We start from the raw sequence: 18,183 nt of genomic DNA, 5'->3' as shown, positions 1-18,183 counted from the left end.
GAGTTTTGAACTTTAAATACAAAGTTGAATAGTTATAAAATTATCTTCTTTCTTTTAACAGGTGGTGTTTCATAAAATGTCACCCAACGAGACTCTCTTTTTGGAAAGTACCAACAAGATTTATAAAGATGACATTTCCAATAGCTCCTTTGTGAATTTCCAGATATGGGATTTTCCTGGGCAAATGGACTTTTTTGACCCAACTTTTGACTACGAGATGATCTTCAGGGGAACAGGAGCATTGATATATGTCATCGATGCACAGGTAGTAGGAATAATGATGTTTATTTCTTTTTTCTCATGTCAAAAGATGTAGACACAAAGGAAAGGTGTTTATCTTCTTTATCATGTGCTTCTTGCAGATTATTTCTTTGCCGATAGATTTCCTAGCAGTATGGGAGATGGAACTGCAGAGGTGTGTTGGGAGCAGGCATGCCATTGTGCGAGTACAGAATATGAGATGATTAGGAGATAGTGGCTTATTATCTTTGAATTCCAGTTAATGAGCAGTTTTCCACTTTTATTTGTTAATAGTGGATATTGCCGTATTTCACTAACTATTACGATAGCGATGTCACTCACTGGAAAGATCTTCTTGGTGCCCATAATCTAATGAGGAATAGGAGAACTGAGTCAGTAAATATTAAAGTGAATAGTTTTCTTCGTTGTCCAAATTGAGTTTGGCTCAACAAGCATTTATTGAGGGCCTAGCATATGACAAGCCCTGAGATGAATGGGACATGTCCCTGACCTTAAGAAGCTTAAACGTTAGTTAGGCATGCTTTCTGAGTGAGAGGCTCTGTAATGGATGCTTTCACATACATGATCCAGTTTAATTTTTTCTTTATAATACTGTGAGGTAGGTATAATAATTCCAATTTTATGGATGAGTAAACTGAGACCACAAGTTTAAGGAACCTGCTTAAAGTCACACATCTAATAAATGGCAGAGCTGGGATTACTTTAAAAAAAATTCTATTGGGAAGAAATGTCCCTTTCCTTTTCCCTTTTCTTACCAATATTAAAAATTACAAACATTAACTTGGTAATTGAATTTTTTATCTGGAGAGATGAAAGATTTAGAGAGATTAAGTTAATGTATTTGAATGTTTGGAGTATTTGTGAATAATTAGGATAATATATTTTCTGTGGTTGGGGAAAGAGGTGGTTTGAGGCTTTCTTAACTCGTTACTGACTTTTACAAGATTTCTTTTTAAAAAATATTTTGTTCTGACTTACAGGATGACTACATGGAGGCTTTAACAAGACTTCACATTACTGTTTCTAAAGCCTACAAAGTTAACCCAGACATGAATTTTGAGGTTTTTATTCACAAAGTTGATGGTCTGTCTGATGATCACAAAATAGAAACACAGAGGGACATTCATCAAAGGGCCAATGATGACCTTGCAGATGCTGGGCTAGAAAAACTCCACCTTAGGTAACAACATGTGTGTTTGATATGAGAGCCCTGAAAAATGTGTAAATGTATTCCCATCTCTGTCATTACAAACACGTAGCTTTCTGTTACTGGTATACCCTTCCCAAATCTGTAATGTTCTTGATATCTTTGTTGAATTCAATTTTGGGAACCTGATGGTATTTGAGAAGTTACTTTCCCAATTTTTTTGCATTTTCCTGGCGATTGAAGTCATGTGAAGTGTTTTCATTGGTGCTTTTAGAAATTCATCTCAAGAGACTGGAATCAGCCTGTTTCCTCATGGCATAAATCTGCTTTGGGACTCCCCTCTCTTGATTTCATCATTTATTTATTTATTTATTTTCATTTTGCCTCAGTTCAAGGACTCTGTCATATTTGTTGTAGAAGTATGTAGCTTGAGTCTTCACAGTATTTTTTTCAGTAGGAAAAGCCTTTTAAAGAGGTACATTTTCAAGTCTGGTCTCTAATGTATCTTATGTATGTTTTAAAAACAGTTTATGCTTTTATGAATCTCTAAAGTTTGGGTTAGGTGAGTTTATTCTATAAATCTGTTTAGGGTTCCTGTTAGGTTTAAAGAACTGCTGATTCATAATTAAATACCGTTAAGAAATGATTAAAGAACAACTACTAGATAGGATTGATGATTTATGTGCTTGTGTTCTGAAAGTGTATGAGGAATATTTTCTGTATTTTGTGTTTTTTTGGTGGTATAGGTAGATATGAGTAATAAAAAGTACCCAAGAAAATGTTCTCTTGATGATATAAACAGCTTAAAGGGGAAGCAGGGGAGAGACCCATGGTACAGCTATTTCCCTGTCCCTGGTCTGTTAGAGTGACTTCCTTATAGGCTCAATCCACCCCCCATCCCTGCCCCAAATATTCCCTAGGGCCTCAGGCTCCAAGGTCTTTCAGTTATTCTTCTAGGAAGTCATGTAGAAAAAGTCTTACTGATCTGTAGTTTGTCTGGATTGAAATTTTAAAATATTTATCAGTAATTCATGCTTTAAAAAAATTATTTGTAAGTGAAAGTGAAAGTGCCTCCCTATGAATTTCCTCAGTCTTACTTTTAGGACTCTACTCTTAACAATGGATTTTAGGCCATGATTGTCCTGTGTTCCCTAGTGCACATGGGAATTCTCCTAATCTCTTTAGACCACTTCCTTGTCCCTTTTTGGGGCGTCCCACCCCCAGTGGTACATGCCATCCCTTTCTCTAGTTCCTTATAGGGCCCTAGGCCTTGTTAACCTCTGTAGAATCTTTGCATCAAGTTTTTATTAATAACTAGCACGGCTGTGGGTTAGGCTGTATTCAATTTCCGGTTTCCAGAAACCCAGCTTACTAAAATGCCCCGTACGTTGCAGGTTCTCCATGTCCCCATCTACTTCCAAGCCTCAGAGTCCCTGAAGGACCTTCCCATATTGCCTAAAGGAAACAATAAAATATTCCTTTGTCCCTAGTGCCTTTAGGAGGGGGTCATCTTGGCCTCACTTGTTTCGTTGCTCAAACATCTAGAGTCGAGCCCCATCTTGTATAGGGTTAGGTTCCTGGATCAGCTTCTTGAAGGTATTTTTAAATTGCCTGTAAAGTGTGATAGCCACAGTTCTGTGTTTCCGACTTTGTAATGTATACTTATAAATAAATAAATAGAACAACTACATAATGAGGAGTATACTCCCTGAGCTAAAAATAACAGGTAAAATTGTATTGTTTAAAATGTGAAAGATCTGTCTTTTTCATATGTGTTTTGTTAAATCTGTGGATGTTACTTCTCCACTGTATGTCCTTTTAGGCAGATTCCTGTTCCATTCCTATTTTTTATAGGGCCCCAGCTCCTGTCCTTCTAATTATGTCATTTACATAAATTCTGAGCATCAGTTTTGTTCATTTGTTTATTGAACAAATATTTATGAGCACTGTTCGAGGCAGTGGGGTTGTAGCTATGAGCAAGACCGTCACGTCTCTGTCCTCACGGAGCTTACATTCTGATGGATGAGACAGCTCAGAAGCCCTTACAAATAAATGTATAGTGTAATTTTAGGTACTTATCAGTACTATGAAGAAAAATTAGGGGAAAGGGCTACTGTTTTAGCTAGGGTCAGGAAAGAGCTTTCTGAGGAAATGACATTTTTGAAGAAACCTGAATTATATTCTTATTGAATAAATGTCACCCCTCTCTGTGCTCCCTCTTGGTTTTTATCTTGGTCTTTGTCAGTTATGGGCTTAAGAAACCAGGTTTTTTGGATCAGGTTGCAAAGACTTAGGTGAATATTCAGGTTTCTGCATCTGAAAATGCTTTCCTGGGTACTAGGAAATTGCCCTCTTTTGTAAATGCTGTAAAGAGATGGATGGTTACAAGCCAGGTGGGGAAACTACGTTTGTCTTCTTGAACAGTAGGGAATGACAGGCAAGATAAAAAGGCTTTATTTGAACTTAGTGAAATCAAATGTTAAGAAACTTAAAATTTTATATTTTATAATTGTCACTGAAGATATTTTTCAAATTAATCAAACTGTGTTGTGTTTTTCAGCTTTTATTTGACTAGTATCTATGACCATTCAATATTTGAAGCATTTAGTAAGGTGGTGCAGAAACTCATCCCACAACTGCCGACCTTGGAAAACCTATTAAATATCTTTATATCAGTAAGTGAGCTAATTCACTACAGTTTCTGATTCCATTTTCTTGAATATATTTGTGTTATCAAATTCTCCAAAAAAATGGCTTGTATTAGTCTGAATCAGGCTGAAAGACTAATGACACACTTAACATGTAAAATAAATCATAACATTAAAAAAAACGGCTTGAGTTATTTTCTGAGTTCTTTTCTTAGTGCTCACCCTTTTGATCTTAAAATGAAGTGAAAAATTTCTTCATGCTTTCTTAATAAAAATCTTCATGATAAAAAAAAATCTTCATGACATCTGTTTGCTGAACGAAGAGTAGTAACTGGAAAAGTCTGGGTTTTGGGAATTTGACTCCTGCTTAATCTCTGCTTTATAGGAGGTCACATTGAAAAATTGATGTTTTCTTTTCCTTGCTAACATAATCTTAGTATCATATTTCACCTTCCTTATTTTGAAGATTCAGCTTAATAAGAAAGGATGTTCCTTCAATAAATATAACATTCAACTTTTATATTTTCTAGACATTACTTTGAAGCACTCAGGGTGTAGTGATCCCCAGTTCTTTTGGGCTTTTGGGTTATGTTAGATGTTGACATCAAACTAATTCTTTTATGTTTTGCTGATTGCCACAGAAAGCCTTTCTGGTAGCAAGGTCATTCAAATCAGAGGTTGATTATTGTAACAAGAAAGGATTATTGAAAATGTAGCATGGCTTGATTTTTGGAGGATTTTTTTTGTTAATTTTTTTGGTGGGTCTTAGCAAATAAATCATTTAAATAGAGGAGGAAGAAAAACAAATTTACTGCAGTTAAGTCAGTAAATCAGAGCAGAGAAATGATTCCACTTTTATTCTTTGGATAACAGAAGTGTCTCTCAACCAAATACTATTTGCTTTTTTGGTATTGGGCTATACAATTAAAAATGTCCTTGTGTGTTAATCCATAATTTCAAGATCTTAGGTAAATTACAAATTTTGATTCTTAAAACTGAATACTTCCCCAATTTTGTTTTTCCAAGAATTCAGGTATTGAAAAAGCTTTTCTCTTCGATGTTGTCAGCAAAATCTACATTGCAACAGACAGTTCTCCTGTGGATATGCAATCTTATGAACTTTGCTGTGACATGATTGATGTTGTAATTGATGTGTCTTGTATATATGGGTAAGTTATATATATATATATATTTGCAAGATCTCAGACAGGTGGAAGACTACCAGTTTGGTTTGTCAGAGGGGTTAATTTTTGAGGCCTCTGGCAGGTACTGTTTGGAGTGGACTTGTTCTGACTATAGTGCTTCTGCTTGGAGCTTGATTTCCCTGTAGAGGGACTGCTAGGTCTTACTGCTTCAGAGGATGGGTAAGAGCAGTTGAAAAAATGTGCTAGTGCCAGATTTAATTGTCAATGAAAGTTTCTCCTGCCATGATTTGGGGGGCTTGCACTGTGTCTTCTTCCTTAGGGACTCTGCTAGATCAAAAAAGTAGATTAATTTATTTTGAATAACAGTAAATACTGGTTCCTAATTTATCTTCAGGCTTTATGGAAATGAGAGATCCTAATCTTTCAGAGAGCTAAGAAACAAGGAAATCAGAAGTTTGGGTGTCAGAAGGACTTACACATAGAAAAATTTGACCCATACATCTGAGTTTCCAAAATAAATTTCTAAAATGTAAACTATTTCTTTATGTAAATTCACCAAACTCCATACAGAGATTTATAAATGCCAGCAAAGGTGTGATTTTGTGGAATAGTCCAGAGGACGAGTGAAAACTTTGGAGAATTACTGGTATTTCAAAAGCCAACAACCTCTGTTGCTTCTAATAGCCCTGACCCCCCACTCCCCCCATGCATTAACATCAGCACTCCCAAGGCACTTTTCTGATGCTCTAACATAACCTTTGCTTTCTGTGTCCTTTATCTGTTCCCTTTTCCACCTGGTCTGAACTCTTCTTTCATCTCGCTGTCCCTGCCCTTCACCTTGGTCTCTCAGCCTAATTTGTTGGTGTCTTTCTCCAGCTGACTGAGTAGGAGAATGCATTTCTCTCACATGTTCTTTACCTGTCTGTTCCTGTCTTCTATTTGTTTTTCACTTTTGTGGTTACATGCTCTCCTTTGCTCTAACTTTTTCCATAATGAAAATGTGATGTTTCTGTTTGTTATATTATTCGGTAAAGCTTCATGTTCCCATTCCTAATTTTAAAAATGGATGAATAGAACACTTGTTTTTTTCTTTAAAAGAAATCAAAATTTCATAACTGCTTTTTTCATAATTTAAAAACCAAATTTAGTTGCAAAGTTTTTTTCAGCATAAGGTACATTGTAAAATACATTATACATTATATGGCACATTATAAAAGAGAAGAAAAATATCCATTATCTCATTCTTAACACAATCCATGCATGCAGTTTGTTGTACTTTATTATATTTATTTCTTACTTGACTCTTACATCTTTTGAAGGAGGACTAGGTATAATTCTGACAATTCTAGTAAAGACAATAGCTTTCAGACCCTGAAGGCTCACTTTGTAAGCATCAGGATACCACAGTATCTTGATAGACTGTATTCATTTTAGTTTTTATACTTACTCCTTTTTCACTAGTGGCAGTTTTCTTACGTTAGGTCCTTTTTTGTATACTGTGTCAGTACAGATTAGGATGAGGGAAGATTTAAAACCTATATTCCCTGTATCCTGGGTAAACATGATGAAGGTGTGCATGCATGGAATACTGCATCCTTGTCTGGGAACCCTATTTCTTTTTTTTCTTTTCTTTCTTTCTTTTTCTTTTTTTTTTTTTAAGTAGGCTCTGTGCCCTGTGTGGAGCCCAACGCGGGGCTTGAACTCATGATGAGATCAAGACCTGAGCTGAGATCAAGAGCCAACTGAGCCACCCAGGCGCCCCTGGGAGCCCTATTTCTTAAATGGGAACTTCTGTTGCCGTATATTTAAGCCAGTATTTTTTCTTAAAAGACCCTTGGGAAACTGGGTGGAAGGACTTGTCATTGTGCAAATTAAATGTGACAGAATACCTCGCTGGGAAACCTGTAATGAATACTTTGTTTTAAAACAGGTTAAAGGAAGATGGAAGTGGAAGTGCTTATGACAAAGAATCTATGGCAATTATCAAGCTGAATAATACGACTGTCCTTTATTTAAAGGAAGTGACTAAATTTTTGGCACTGGTCTGCATTCTTAGGGAAGAAAGTTTTGAACGAAAAGGTAATGGCATTTTAAAAGGCTGTTTTTATGTTAAGTTCTTTGGAAAAATTTATTAGGTTCTTGAAAATCAGAGAAAATAATACTGCAGTGTTAGATGAGTATCAGCTCAAACTACTTTTGTCCCTTCCTTTCCATATATAGTCCAGACTTCTTTTGGTCTTTTATGTTAAATCAGGTATTTAATTCCAGCCTTTCTTATTTTGGGTCCTTTTAATACATGTCTAAATGCTTGCACTTGGGCTTCCACCCAAACCTGTTTCTGGAGATGATTCTTGGGCAGGTTACCAGCTTACCTTCTTGCTACATGCAGTGGCCTTTCCTCATTCTCTTGCCTCTTCAGCCTTCTCAAGCATGTGACCCTGCCAGTCCCTCCTTGCTTGTTGTTTCCCTCTCTCTTTGCTTCCCTAAAGCTGAGCTCTCCAAGTTATTTTATGTATTTGTTTCTCTGATCTCCTCTTCTGTTGCTTTTGTTTTTCTCAGTTCTGAGCGTTTTTCAGAGCCACGTCTTTTTGCTTGCTTCTTCCCTTATTCTCCTGGTCAGCTCATCCAAGCCATGGTCAGTTAATGTTCTCTATGTGGTTGAAAAATTCACCTCTCTAGCTCTGACTTGGGCCCATATTCCAGTCCCACGTTTGGAGCTCTTAGTAAGACATTTTCACTTAAATATTTGATTATCATCTTGTACATGTTGTCAAAACTGATGACTATTTCCCCTCAGTTTCCTGACCCTTTTGGCTACCATAGTGTTGTTACCAGTTATGACATTGCTTGGTGTCCAAGCTCAGATGTCTTGTAGTCAGGTGATTGTGTGGAGGCACTGCGAAGGGGCCCTTGCAGGTCATTTCACAAGGGCATTCTGTGTTCTCCTTTTTCCCTTCTTTTCCTGTATTGTTTACATTGAATTTTCACCAAATCTCATTTGTTTCTTGGGTTTCCTTTCCACTCCCACTGTCAGTCCAGGTCCTCCTCCCTGCAGGCCCGTGGTGGTGCAGTCATGTCCTACTTGAGGTGATGCGTTCCGCATGTGTTTTGAGGGGCTAGTATGTATTGTCTTTTATTCCAAAGACAGACTAGCTTTCAGAAAGTTACTTTCATCATGTTATTTAAGTCCTCAAGGATCTATCATCGCTCTCTCTTGTTCACTGCAACAGGTGCCTGCTCTATGGTCTGTGTTTTTAATATTTAATATAGAATGAATTAATACTATTTCACTAATGTTAATATTAATGAACTATATCAGATACACAACATTTTTGGATAAACAAAAATGTGTGTATTCACGTTTGAGCTTCAGAACTTAAAACATGGCAGAGACATAGTTGACTTTGATGTATGTCTCCTTGGAAGTCTTTTTGGTGCTATGTTGAATGTAGTAGTTAATTTTCCCATGATGTATTATTTTACTTTGTATCTTCCTTAACCAATATAGAGTTTTGTATTGTGTATCTCTGTGTAAATGATGTAAAAATGTAGTCTTCTGCAACTTGCTCACTCTCTTCACTTAAGATCTTTTTTGAGATTTGTGTTGATAACATGTAGCTTTAGTTCATTCAGTCATTTTCACTCCACACCATATTGACTGAATATACCACAATTTATTTTCTTTCTGCTGGACATTTAGGTTACTTTTAAAATCACAAATAGCTTTGCAACAAATACTCAGATGCAGCAGAAGAACACGTTTGCCATTGCACATGTGGAGAGTTTCTCTTAGAATATATTTAGTAGTGGAATTTATAGAGATGTATTCATATATATATCTTCAGCCTTATTAAACATTGCTCTCCAAAGTGGCTTTCCCATTTTCGCCTCTGGCAGCACTGTGTAGGAGTTCTTATCACTTCGTGTCCTTGATAATGCTTGTCAATCTGGTAGGTGTAAAATGGTATCTCATTTGGTTCTAATTTTTACTTAATTACTAGTTAGGGCAGGCATTTTCCTTATGGCAGGTACCTTTTATGCCAGTTCAAGGTTGTTCTTTGGCAATTTACCTGTTCGTATACCTTTATCCTTTTTGTACTTCTTAGGAGTTCTTTATTTTCCTCCATTTTAATCTTAAAAGTTAAAAACAGGGGTGCCTGGGTGGCTCAGTCAGTTAAGCGTCTGCCTTCGGCTCAGGTCATGATCTCAGGTTCCTGGGATCGAGCCCCATGTTGGGCTCTCTGCTCAGCGGGGAGTCTGCTCCTCGCGTTCCTTCTGTGCTCTCTCTCTCTCACTCACAGGTAAATAAATAAAAATCTTTAAAAAAAAAATAAAAGTTAAAAACAAAACCGTTTTTGGTTACAGAAATTTTCAAATATATACAAAAGTAGAGCAACACAAGGAGTGTCCACATACCCATCCTCCTGCTTTAAGAGTCACCAGTGTATGGTCAGTCTTGTTTTCTGTTTATCGTACCAGCTAAATTATTATTTTTTACCCTTTTGTTGTGGAAACTGTCAGACATGAAAAAGTAGAGAACAGAATGAACCCCTTTTATCTATCACCCAGATTGGATAATTATCAAAATCATAGCCAGTCTTTTTCTATACCTCTTTCCCTACTGGATTATTCTTTTTTTTTTTTTTTAAAGATTTTATTTATTCATTTGAGACACAGAGATAGAGAGAGAGAGAGCATGAGCAGGAAGAGGGAGAAGCAGGTTTCCTGCTGAGCCAGGAGCCTGATGTGGGGCTCGATCCCAGGACCCTGGGATCATGACCTGAGCCGAAGGCAGACGCTTAACCATCTGAGCCACCCAGGCGCCCCCTTACTGGATTATTCTAAAACAAATCTCTGACTTGATCAAGTAATTTTGTCTCTACAGATTTCAGCAGGTATCTCTAAGAGAGAGCATTCTTTTTAAAACATAATGGTGCCATTAATAAACATAAAAAAAGAACAGTGATTTCATCAGATCTCTGGCTAGTGTTCAAGTTTCCCTGATTGTCAATTTTATTTTACCATTTTCACAGAAGTAATTTTTAATGTAGTCGAACTTACCAAACTTTTATAGTTTTTTTTTTTTTTTTCCTTCCTGAGTCTGAAGGACCTCCTGGATTTGGCTCTAATCTCCTTAGTCAGACTTGATTCCCAGTACTTCCCAGTGAGAATTCTCTGCCCCTATCTCCAGCCACACCAGTTTCTTTCCTATCTTTGACCTGTGCTGTGTTCTCATTGCCAGCTCCCTGCTGTTTTTTTGTAATATTGTTCCTCTTTCCTGCCTAACTAAACCTTGCCTGTATCCCCAAAGTTCTGCCTCATCCCTGAGGTTTTCATTGGCTGCTTTTGCCCTGCACTGGGCTCTCCCTCCTGCAGACTTCTTTGACATTTGTAGTCATTTTAACGCCGTATTGTTTTGATTTGTTTCTTGTGTGGTCGTCTTCATGTCCCAGTATCCTCGAGGGCATTGATGCTTCTCTGATCTGCCATTCTTCTCACTGGCTTCTATTCTTAAGGTCACCTCATGGTTCAGAATGGCTCCTGGAGCTCCGTATTCCAGACAATAAGGAGGAACAAGACTGGGGAAAGAATACTTCCTTTTCCTTTTAAGGAGATTTCACAGAGGTCCCACATGCTTCCACCTATCTCAGTGGCCGGAATTGGTCATGTGGCCACACATAACTGCAAGGAAGGCTGGGAAGTGTAATGTTTTAGCTGAGCATCATTGTGCTCATCTGAAATTGGGTTTCCGTTACTAAGGAAGAAGGGGGACAAGTGGATTTTTGGTAGGCAACTAGCCATTTCTATCACAAAACAGAACTGTTTGACCAAAATCTTATTTGGAAGCCAGTTCATGAAACAGATGAAGAAGGAGCTGCATTGCCTGGAGAGCAGGTGTAGGCTACTGAGTCTCTGGCTGGTGGGCCTCTCTGGTACCTCCCAGATCCCAGGGCTCTACTGGGCAGTGTGCCAAACTGCTGCTCCAGCTGTTCCCTCCTGCTCTTCACTGGCTGCCTGAAACACTTGTGAAAGGAAAAGCTTGATAATTTGAAAAGTATTTTATTTTCACTTTAGATTTTATTGTAGGTTTTCTTGGCAAATTTACCTTCCTGATTGTTTTATTTATTGACTCAGCTCATTCCCAGGCCCCAGAGGTAACCAGTGTTAACGGTTTGGGTATCTGCTTTATCACGTTTCGGGTATCTGCTTTATCACGTTTCTAACATAGAAAACTCCTCAGTTGGGTGTGTGTTTTTTAATACATAACCAATTATTTCCTTCTGTCACCAAATATTTCCTAATAGATAATTTCACAATTGACATTCAGGGGGCCTCATCTTCTTTTTCTCTCTTGCAGGTTTAATAGACTACAACTTCCACTGTTTCCGGAAAGCTATTCATGAGGTTTTTGAGGTGGGTGTGACTTCTCACAGGAGCTGTGGTCACCAGCCCAGTGCCCCCAGCCTGAAAGCGCTGACACACAATGGCACGCCGCGAAATGCCATCTAGCCTGAAGTCCAGCTGTCGGGGCTCTGTGCCAGCTCACTCTTCACTCCAGGGTCAGATGCCACGTGCTACAGGACAGGGGAGCTGCCGCTTGTGGGAATCCTGGTGCCGGTCCCACTAGAGACAAGGGGTAGAGTTTCTCGTTTGGATGAAAACCCCTTCAACCAGTGGTGTGCAACTGAAGCTACTATTTCTTTTTTTTTTTAAATGGCAAAAAAGAATTCTAGAGACCACAGAACACAGTGTGTCTTTCTCCTCTTTGGGGTCCTATTTTAAGTAGTTGGGATATTTTGGACCTGGAGATAACACCACTTACCCATCCTTACCAGAGAATGTTGCTGTCAATTGCCAGTTGGAAATAATAGAAAGAACTGAATTTTTATATGCTTCACTTAGGTTTTCATTTGAGTAGTCTCTAAAAATCCTGCCTTGCTTAAGTTCTAACACTGCCTCTCAGATTGCAGTTTTGGACATTGCACACCTAAGTCGTTTTAAATGCATTTGCTTGCTAACTCAGAAGACACATGGTCTGACCGCAGCAAAGGACATTCCTGTGTTTGTTACTGAAGAAACGAGAACGTTTTATGCTGCATCAGGTCGAGAGCAAGGCTCAACAGTGGCTGCTGCATTAATTCTCTTGGAAGTGTTGAAGAAACTGAAACAGAAGAAAAAGTTTGCACCTGTGTTTTGGGTACCAGCTATCTGGATTCTTTCTCCTCCATTAGATAAGTGATCATGATCAGTGTAAAGATGGGAATTTAAGAAGTTTGTTTTCCCCACAATCTCCTCCTCCTAGGGGAGAAATTCATTATGTCATTGAAATATTTAGCTCACTTTTCTGTAGACTTGGTCCCAGCCGCTACATACCTTTTATTCTAAGCTATCTGTATTCTTTACGAACTGCTGTTTTGTTGGCCATGAATGACCCTAAGGCACTGGTGGGCTGTCCACTGGGAGTTGGAGAGAGCACATGGCGCCACAACGTGTCATTAAACAGACTGTGTCTCCAGTATTCTGACACCGAGTGTCAACTGTGGTACTTTCTTCACCTAGGATATTAATTCATAATTGTTTCTTTTTGTTGATGGTTGATACCCTGTCCATTGATTTAAAGTGACATTATTTTTACTCGACATGCCCAGTAGTCCTATATTCCAAAGCCACTGGACCACTTGAGTACATAAGTGCCACTGTTTAATGAAATATGTATATTCAGGTCTGTTAACCTAACAGTGTGACTTGGAGTGCTTCCTGCAGATGATTCTGACTGTTGAGTATTTACATGGACCATGGTGATATCCAAAAGAAAATGCTTTTATATTTATAGATTATTTCACTGAACTATATAAAATGGGTATCAATAAATGTATTTACTCCAAAATCAGTTTTTTATTTGCCTCCGATAGGAGGAGGGTGGGGTGATGGGACATTGAGTTGTCTCACTTGATCATTCTATTGTCCATTCCTTTCATGGCTTCATATGGTTAACAGGCTGTATGTCTTAGGACATCAAGCTCTGTCCTGATGCAGGAATTTCATGCCTTGGGTCCAGACATCTCTCCTGGCCCATTTCTGCTTAGGGTAGGCAGTCCAGGCCCAGGTGAAAGGGTTTTTTGGTTGTGGTGTTGGCATACCAACAAATCTCTCTCATGGTGAGGAATATGCAGGGCCTGGCATAACTGATGCATTATAGCCAAGCCAGGAAGGGGTAAGGAGATAAATTAGGTAGGACACCATATAAAAAATGTGTACCAATTCCAGCTTGTTCGTTTCTTCCAGTTCCTGGGATACTCATTATTGACCCTTAAATGTCAGTTAGGTGGGATCTGAATTGGTTGGGGTAAGGTATACAGTAGTTTATAGAAGGGAGAAAGGTCGGTAGAGGTTGAAAGATCTTTTAATTTTCATGATCAGATTACTTTAGAATTCGATTTTAAAGCTTTGAAATGGAAATCACAGAAACATTAAAAAAAAATAAAACCTCTTAAAATACAATCTAATCCTGTATCCGTTTCCAAATTAGGGAAACTGAAGTCCAGAGGAGTAGAGAAGCTTGTCTAGAGTTACAGATAGGATAACCATATAAATTAAACTCCAAGCCAGGATACTGTTGAGAGTGGAAGGGATGCCATTCATAATGATGCTAGAGCGACAGGTGTGCCCTGGTAAACCGAGGTTGGCCAGCCTAGTCCTGGGTATAGTTCGTGCACGGTGGGGCCTGCTCGCTGGATGTGGCAGCCCAGTGCGGCCTGCCTGTATCTTCAGCCTCACACTCCCATTGGTTCAATGGAGATAAAACCCCAAGATGAGTATACCGTGGCACATAAGTGCCCAAGAATTACTTTTTTCCCCCTCCTACATATGGAAAATTATAAATTTAGGAGGTGATTTAGGAGAAAACTTGAAAAGTGGTGAAATAGAGAGTGAATGAGGGAGACAACTCAGGATTAAAGGAAATGGAAGGGGCGCCTGGGTGGCTTTAAGCGTCTGCCTTCGCCTCAGGTCATGATCCCAGGGTCCTGGGATCGAGCCCCGCATCGGGCTCCCTGCTCGGCGGGAAGCCTGCTTCTCCCTCTCCCACTCCCCCTGCTTGTGTTCCCTCTCTCGCTGTGTCTCTCGCTGTCAAATAAATAAAATCTTTAAAAAAAAATAAAGGAAATGGAAGAATCTTACAAAACTATTAAGGGGTTTGCCTGTTTTATCAGTTCCAGGCTACCTCGGAGAGCACTGCTACAGATGGCTAAATAAAACCTTTACAGTCTTCTGCAGCAAGGAGTTTAGCTGTTGCACATACCACTTCCTCTCTCATTCACTCACACAGTCTCTAGACACACACACACACACACATATATATACAATGAAGTCCCAATATAGAATGCTGAAGGTGTTTGTGAGTTAATTTACCTTCTACATTTTGAGTTCTGTGCTTTTACAGAGAAATGATTTTAAAGATAAAATTAAGATAGTTACAAGCTTTGTAGTTGGGCAAAACAACGTGTGTGATTTGTGGATTTGTCCTGTTTTGGTTTGCAAATGTTGAAAGCTTTTCTAGTTATATCCAAAAGAGATTATTAGTGAATATTGTTACTATTTTCCATCTAAGCTAGTAAAGTAACTTAAAACAGTGTCCTGTTTCCCCCAGAGACCCTGAAGGAACATAGTCTCTAAAGGGAATGTGGGCAGCAGTTCGGCATGGCTGGAGTGTTTCTATTAACAGCATTTTTCCTGAACTGCTCCCACAGAGTTGGGAGCCTGTGGATCTAAAGAGCAGCCAGGAGAGACATGAAGCGGCAGCAGCTACTTGCAATTATTTTAGGTGGTTTATATGTATTACCTCACATAATCTTCGCAGTACCTTGTGAAGTAGGGACTATATTCCTATTTTGAGGATGGGAAAACCGAGGCATAGAGACTCAATTGTGAGTGGTGGAGTTAGAACTGGAATCCATGCAGCTTGATTCTAGAACTTGGCATCCTTAAACCACCACTTGACCTTGCTTCCCTAAGTAGGAAGGAAGAAGGTTTGCTTGTGGGATGTTTTGTAGAAAAAGAATTCTATAGTCAAATTTTGGAAATCACATTCTGTAGTCTCTTGGAGATTTACTGCTTTCAATCAAATATTAAAGGTTCTGAGAAGACTACAATAGAGAAGCCTTTTTGCCTTGGTTTTTACCCCATGTTCTTAAGTCAGTGCAACACTAAGAAATGCCTATTCAAGCCATGTATAATGAATACACTGAAGGACACTTCACTGAAACGTTTTCTGTGGGATTGGAAGTAGGATTCCATCTTCCAAGTGTCTTTTTAAAAATTATTTTAAAGATTTATTTATTAGTGCATGAGCAGGGGGAGGGGAAGAAGGAGAGGAAGAGAGAATCCTCAAGCAGACTTCCCGCTGAGCACGGAGCCCACGCAGGGCTTGACTCAGGGCTCAATCCCAAGACCCAGGGCTCAATCCCAGGACCCTGAGATCATGACCTGAGCTGAAATCCAGCACCAGCGGTTTAACCAACTGAGCCACCCAGGCACCCCCATTTTCCAAGTGTCTTAATTCAACCCTCAGGGACCTGGTTGTGTAATAGAGTAAAGCCTGTGTATTTTCACAATTGAGCCTAGTTAGCTCCTGCTGTTCTTTCAACATGGAATTGGCTTCCCCTGCCCTGTAGAAATTCTATTCATCCTGCTAAGCTCAGCTTAAATGCCATATCCTCCCTAATAGCCCTCCACCCACTCCCTTTTCCTTCATCTACTCTCCCCCTGCACCTTGAGGTGGGTCCATTCCCTGCTTCTTTCTTGGTGACTTGCTCACCACCTGTCCTTGCTGGGAGTGATGGGGGAGGGATATTCTGCTACTCCGCAGTAGCTACTTCCTCAATATCCCACACGTTGAGGAAAACGCGTGCTCATTTAAATTGCCTTTCATTGCAGCTTTGATGGGATAGAGGGGATGCCCTTCTGGTCTGGGCAGCAACTTGCCTAGCTTTTTCACCTGGTTTGACTGTCGTGTCCGATGCCTTGGTGTTTGACCTCTAGGTGGCAGTGTTGTACTGTTTAAACACAGCGTTTTGCTTTCTGGCTCCTGCGTATTTGCTCTGCTCTGAAAGTTTAAATTGTCTGTTAATCACCCAAGTGTACACCCAACTTAGAGATCCAAAGAATTGCTGAAGTTATTTCCCCTGAAATAATATTCAAGAGTGATCAGAGACATTTTAGAAGGGGAGCAGTTTGTGATTTTCACTTTTTATATCTTATCAGCTTTTTAACAAGGGGTGGGATAGGACAAAGGTCATAACATCCTTTGCCTCATGGATTATGGGTTACAAAGGGGCCTTAAGAAGACGGCTCTATCCATAATCCTATAACAGACAGGACTACTTGCTCCCTGAGCCATCTGTTGTGGATGTGTGTGCTCTTAAAGACTCCCATGGAAGGAAAAGCCACATCTTTGAATTAAAATATCTGCTTTCATCAGTTTCCTCTGCTTCAAATGAGGTCTGTTGTAATTATTTCACTCTTGAGAGCTAAAGCTTTCAAGGAAAAGGCTGGGATACATTATCCTTCCATGGGCACTTGCTTTTCTTTCTTCTGGGGCCATAGCAACTCTCCACAATCCCCAGCTGTGACTCTGTTCTGCAAAGACAGATTTTAATGTAAAAAGAACTAGCTACATCAATGCATCTTCAGAGCTGTTTAAAATATAATTGAGAACATTGCAGAAGGACAGTTATAATGAGGAACTGAGTGGAAGGTAACTAGTTGGTGCCCCCCAGCCCCTGCTTCAAAGCGCCTGTTACTCCCAATGTGTTGTGAAAGTGTTACAACTTCCACATTAAGACCCTTACACTGTAAAAAGCATCTTTTGAGCTAAAGTGATCAAACATCAGAAGGCACGTGGAGGACAGTTAATTTGGTGTAATACAACATAAGCTGCAGAACGAAAGTCTGGGCCACAAAAATGGAATATTAATCTTAGACAACTTTCTTTTTCTTTCTTTCTTTCTTTCTCTGTCTTTCTCTCTCTCTCTCTCTCTCTCTTTCTTTCTTTCTTTCTTAAAGAGAGGTGCTGGGTAACATTTTGGTAAATGATAAATATTCCTCCTTTAGTTCCATGTCCTCCCTCCCACAGGTCTATCTGAATAGGTACGTGAACTTTGTGTTCCAGGTAATGAGACATCTGAGAAGGGAGTGGTCATTTATTTGAGCAGACTGGGCCTATCTTATTCTGAAAAAGCAGTGCTGGAACTCTCTGGATGGAGGCTCAGTCCCAGAAAAGGCATCGGCATTGCCGTTTTGGAAGATGAGCCGAGAAGGAAGCTTATAGCACTACTGGCCATTTCCCTAACACCTGTCTTGACTTGGGAAATGAAACTGTTTGCCATTTCCATGCTTGAAGGATGCTTTTGTGTTGCACTGTAGCTCCTCCTGGTTAGATGTCTAAGACAGAAGGGCTCTGTTTCCTCACTCTGTGACCCCCAGTGGCTGTCTCCTGATGGAAATGGGATAATTGAGAAAGGCAGGCTATTTGGCAAAAAAGAGCTCATTTAGGTGTCAGGGGAAGTGTTCTCTGGAGCAGGATGGAGGGGAAGAAAGCTGAGCTGAATGAAGACAGAGCCGGCACGCCGAGTGAGAGGGCCGGGGGAGAACTTGGAGAAGGCCACGGTCAATCAGCAGGAGGAGGATGGCTGGGGAAGAAGTCAGAACGATCTCGCAGCAAGAAGAACACCAGGTAGACTGCGTGGTGCGAAATGCAGCCCAGAGACAGAAGGATGAGAACGAAGAAGAGACCTTCATTTTGCTGAGGGGGATTGGTGACTTTGAAAAACCTCCAAACTGGAGATCTGGGCTACTTTATGCTTCTATAGGTCCTCGACTCTCCTCTCCCAATATATTTATTAGATCCTTAACTTATTTATTCTTGATTTCTTTCAGATTCAAGAGAGTGGTTATAAAAATGCTTGTTCAACTGGTATTCTTT

The 18,183-nt window shown here is 39.5% G+C and overlaps 1 protein-coding gene across 1 annotated transcript in view; it reads left to right on the top strand.

Annotated features, from left to right (window-relative positions):
* Positions 1-13,089, top strand: part of RRAGC (Ras related GTP binding C) — a 14,420-nt gene extending 1,331 nt beyond the window's left edge. Inside the window, exons 2-7 of the mRNA XM_006742567.3 lie at positions 62-265; positions 1,242-1,441; positions 3,969-4,083; positions 5,083-5,225; positions 7,132-7,280; positions 11,560-13,089. Of these exons, the coding sequence (XP_006742630.1) occupies positions 62-265; positions 1,242-1,441; positions 3,969-4,083; positions 5,083-5,225; positions 7,132-7,280; positions 11,560-11,711 (963 nt within the window). The 3' untranslated portion in view covers positions 11,712-13,089. The remainder of the gene's footprint in view (positions 1-61; positions 266-1,241; positions 1,442-3,968; positions 4,084-5,082; positions 5,226-7,131; positions 7,281-11,559) is intronic.
* Positions 13,090-18,183: the final 5,094 nt, after the last annotated feature.

Source organism: Leptonychotes weddellii, chromosome 4, assembly GCF_054177405.1.
Source record: "Leptonychotes weddellii isolate Sample4059 chromosome 4, ASM5417740v2, whole genome shotgun sequence".
Taxonomy (NCBI): Eukaryota; Metazoa; Chordata; class Mammalia; order Carnivora; family Phocidae; genus Leptonychotes; species Leptonychotes weddellii.
Note: the sequence above shows the minus strand (reverse complement) of the source record. Positions and strands in the feature narration are given on the sequence as shown.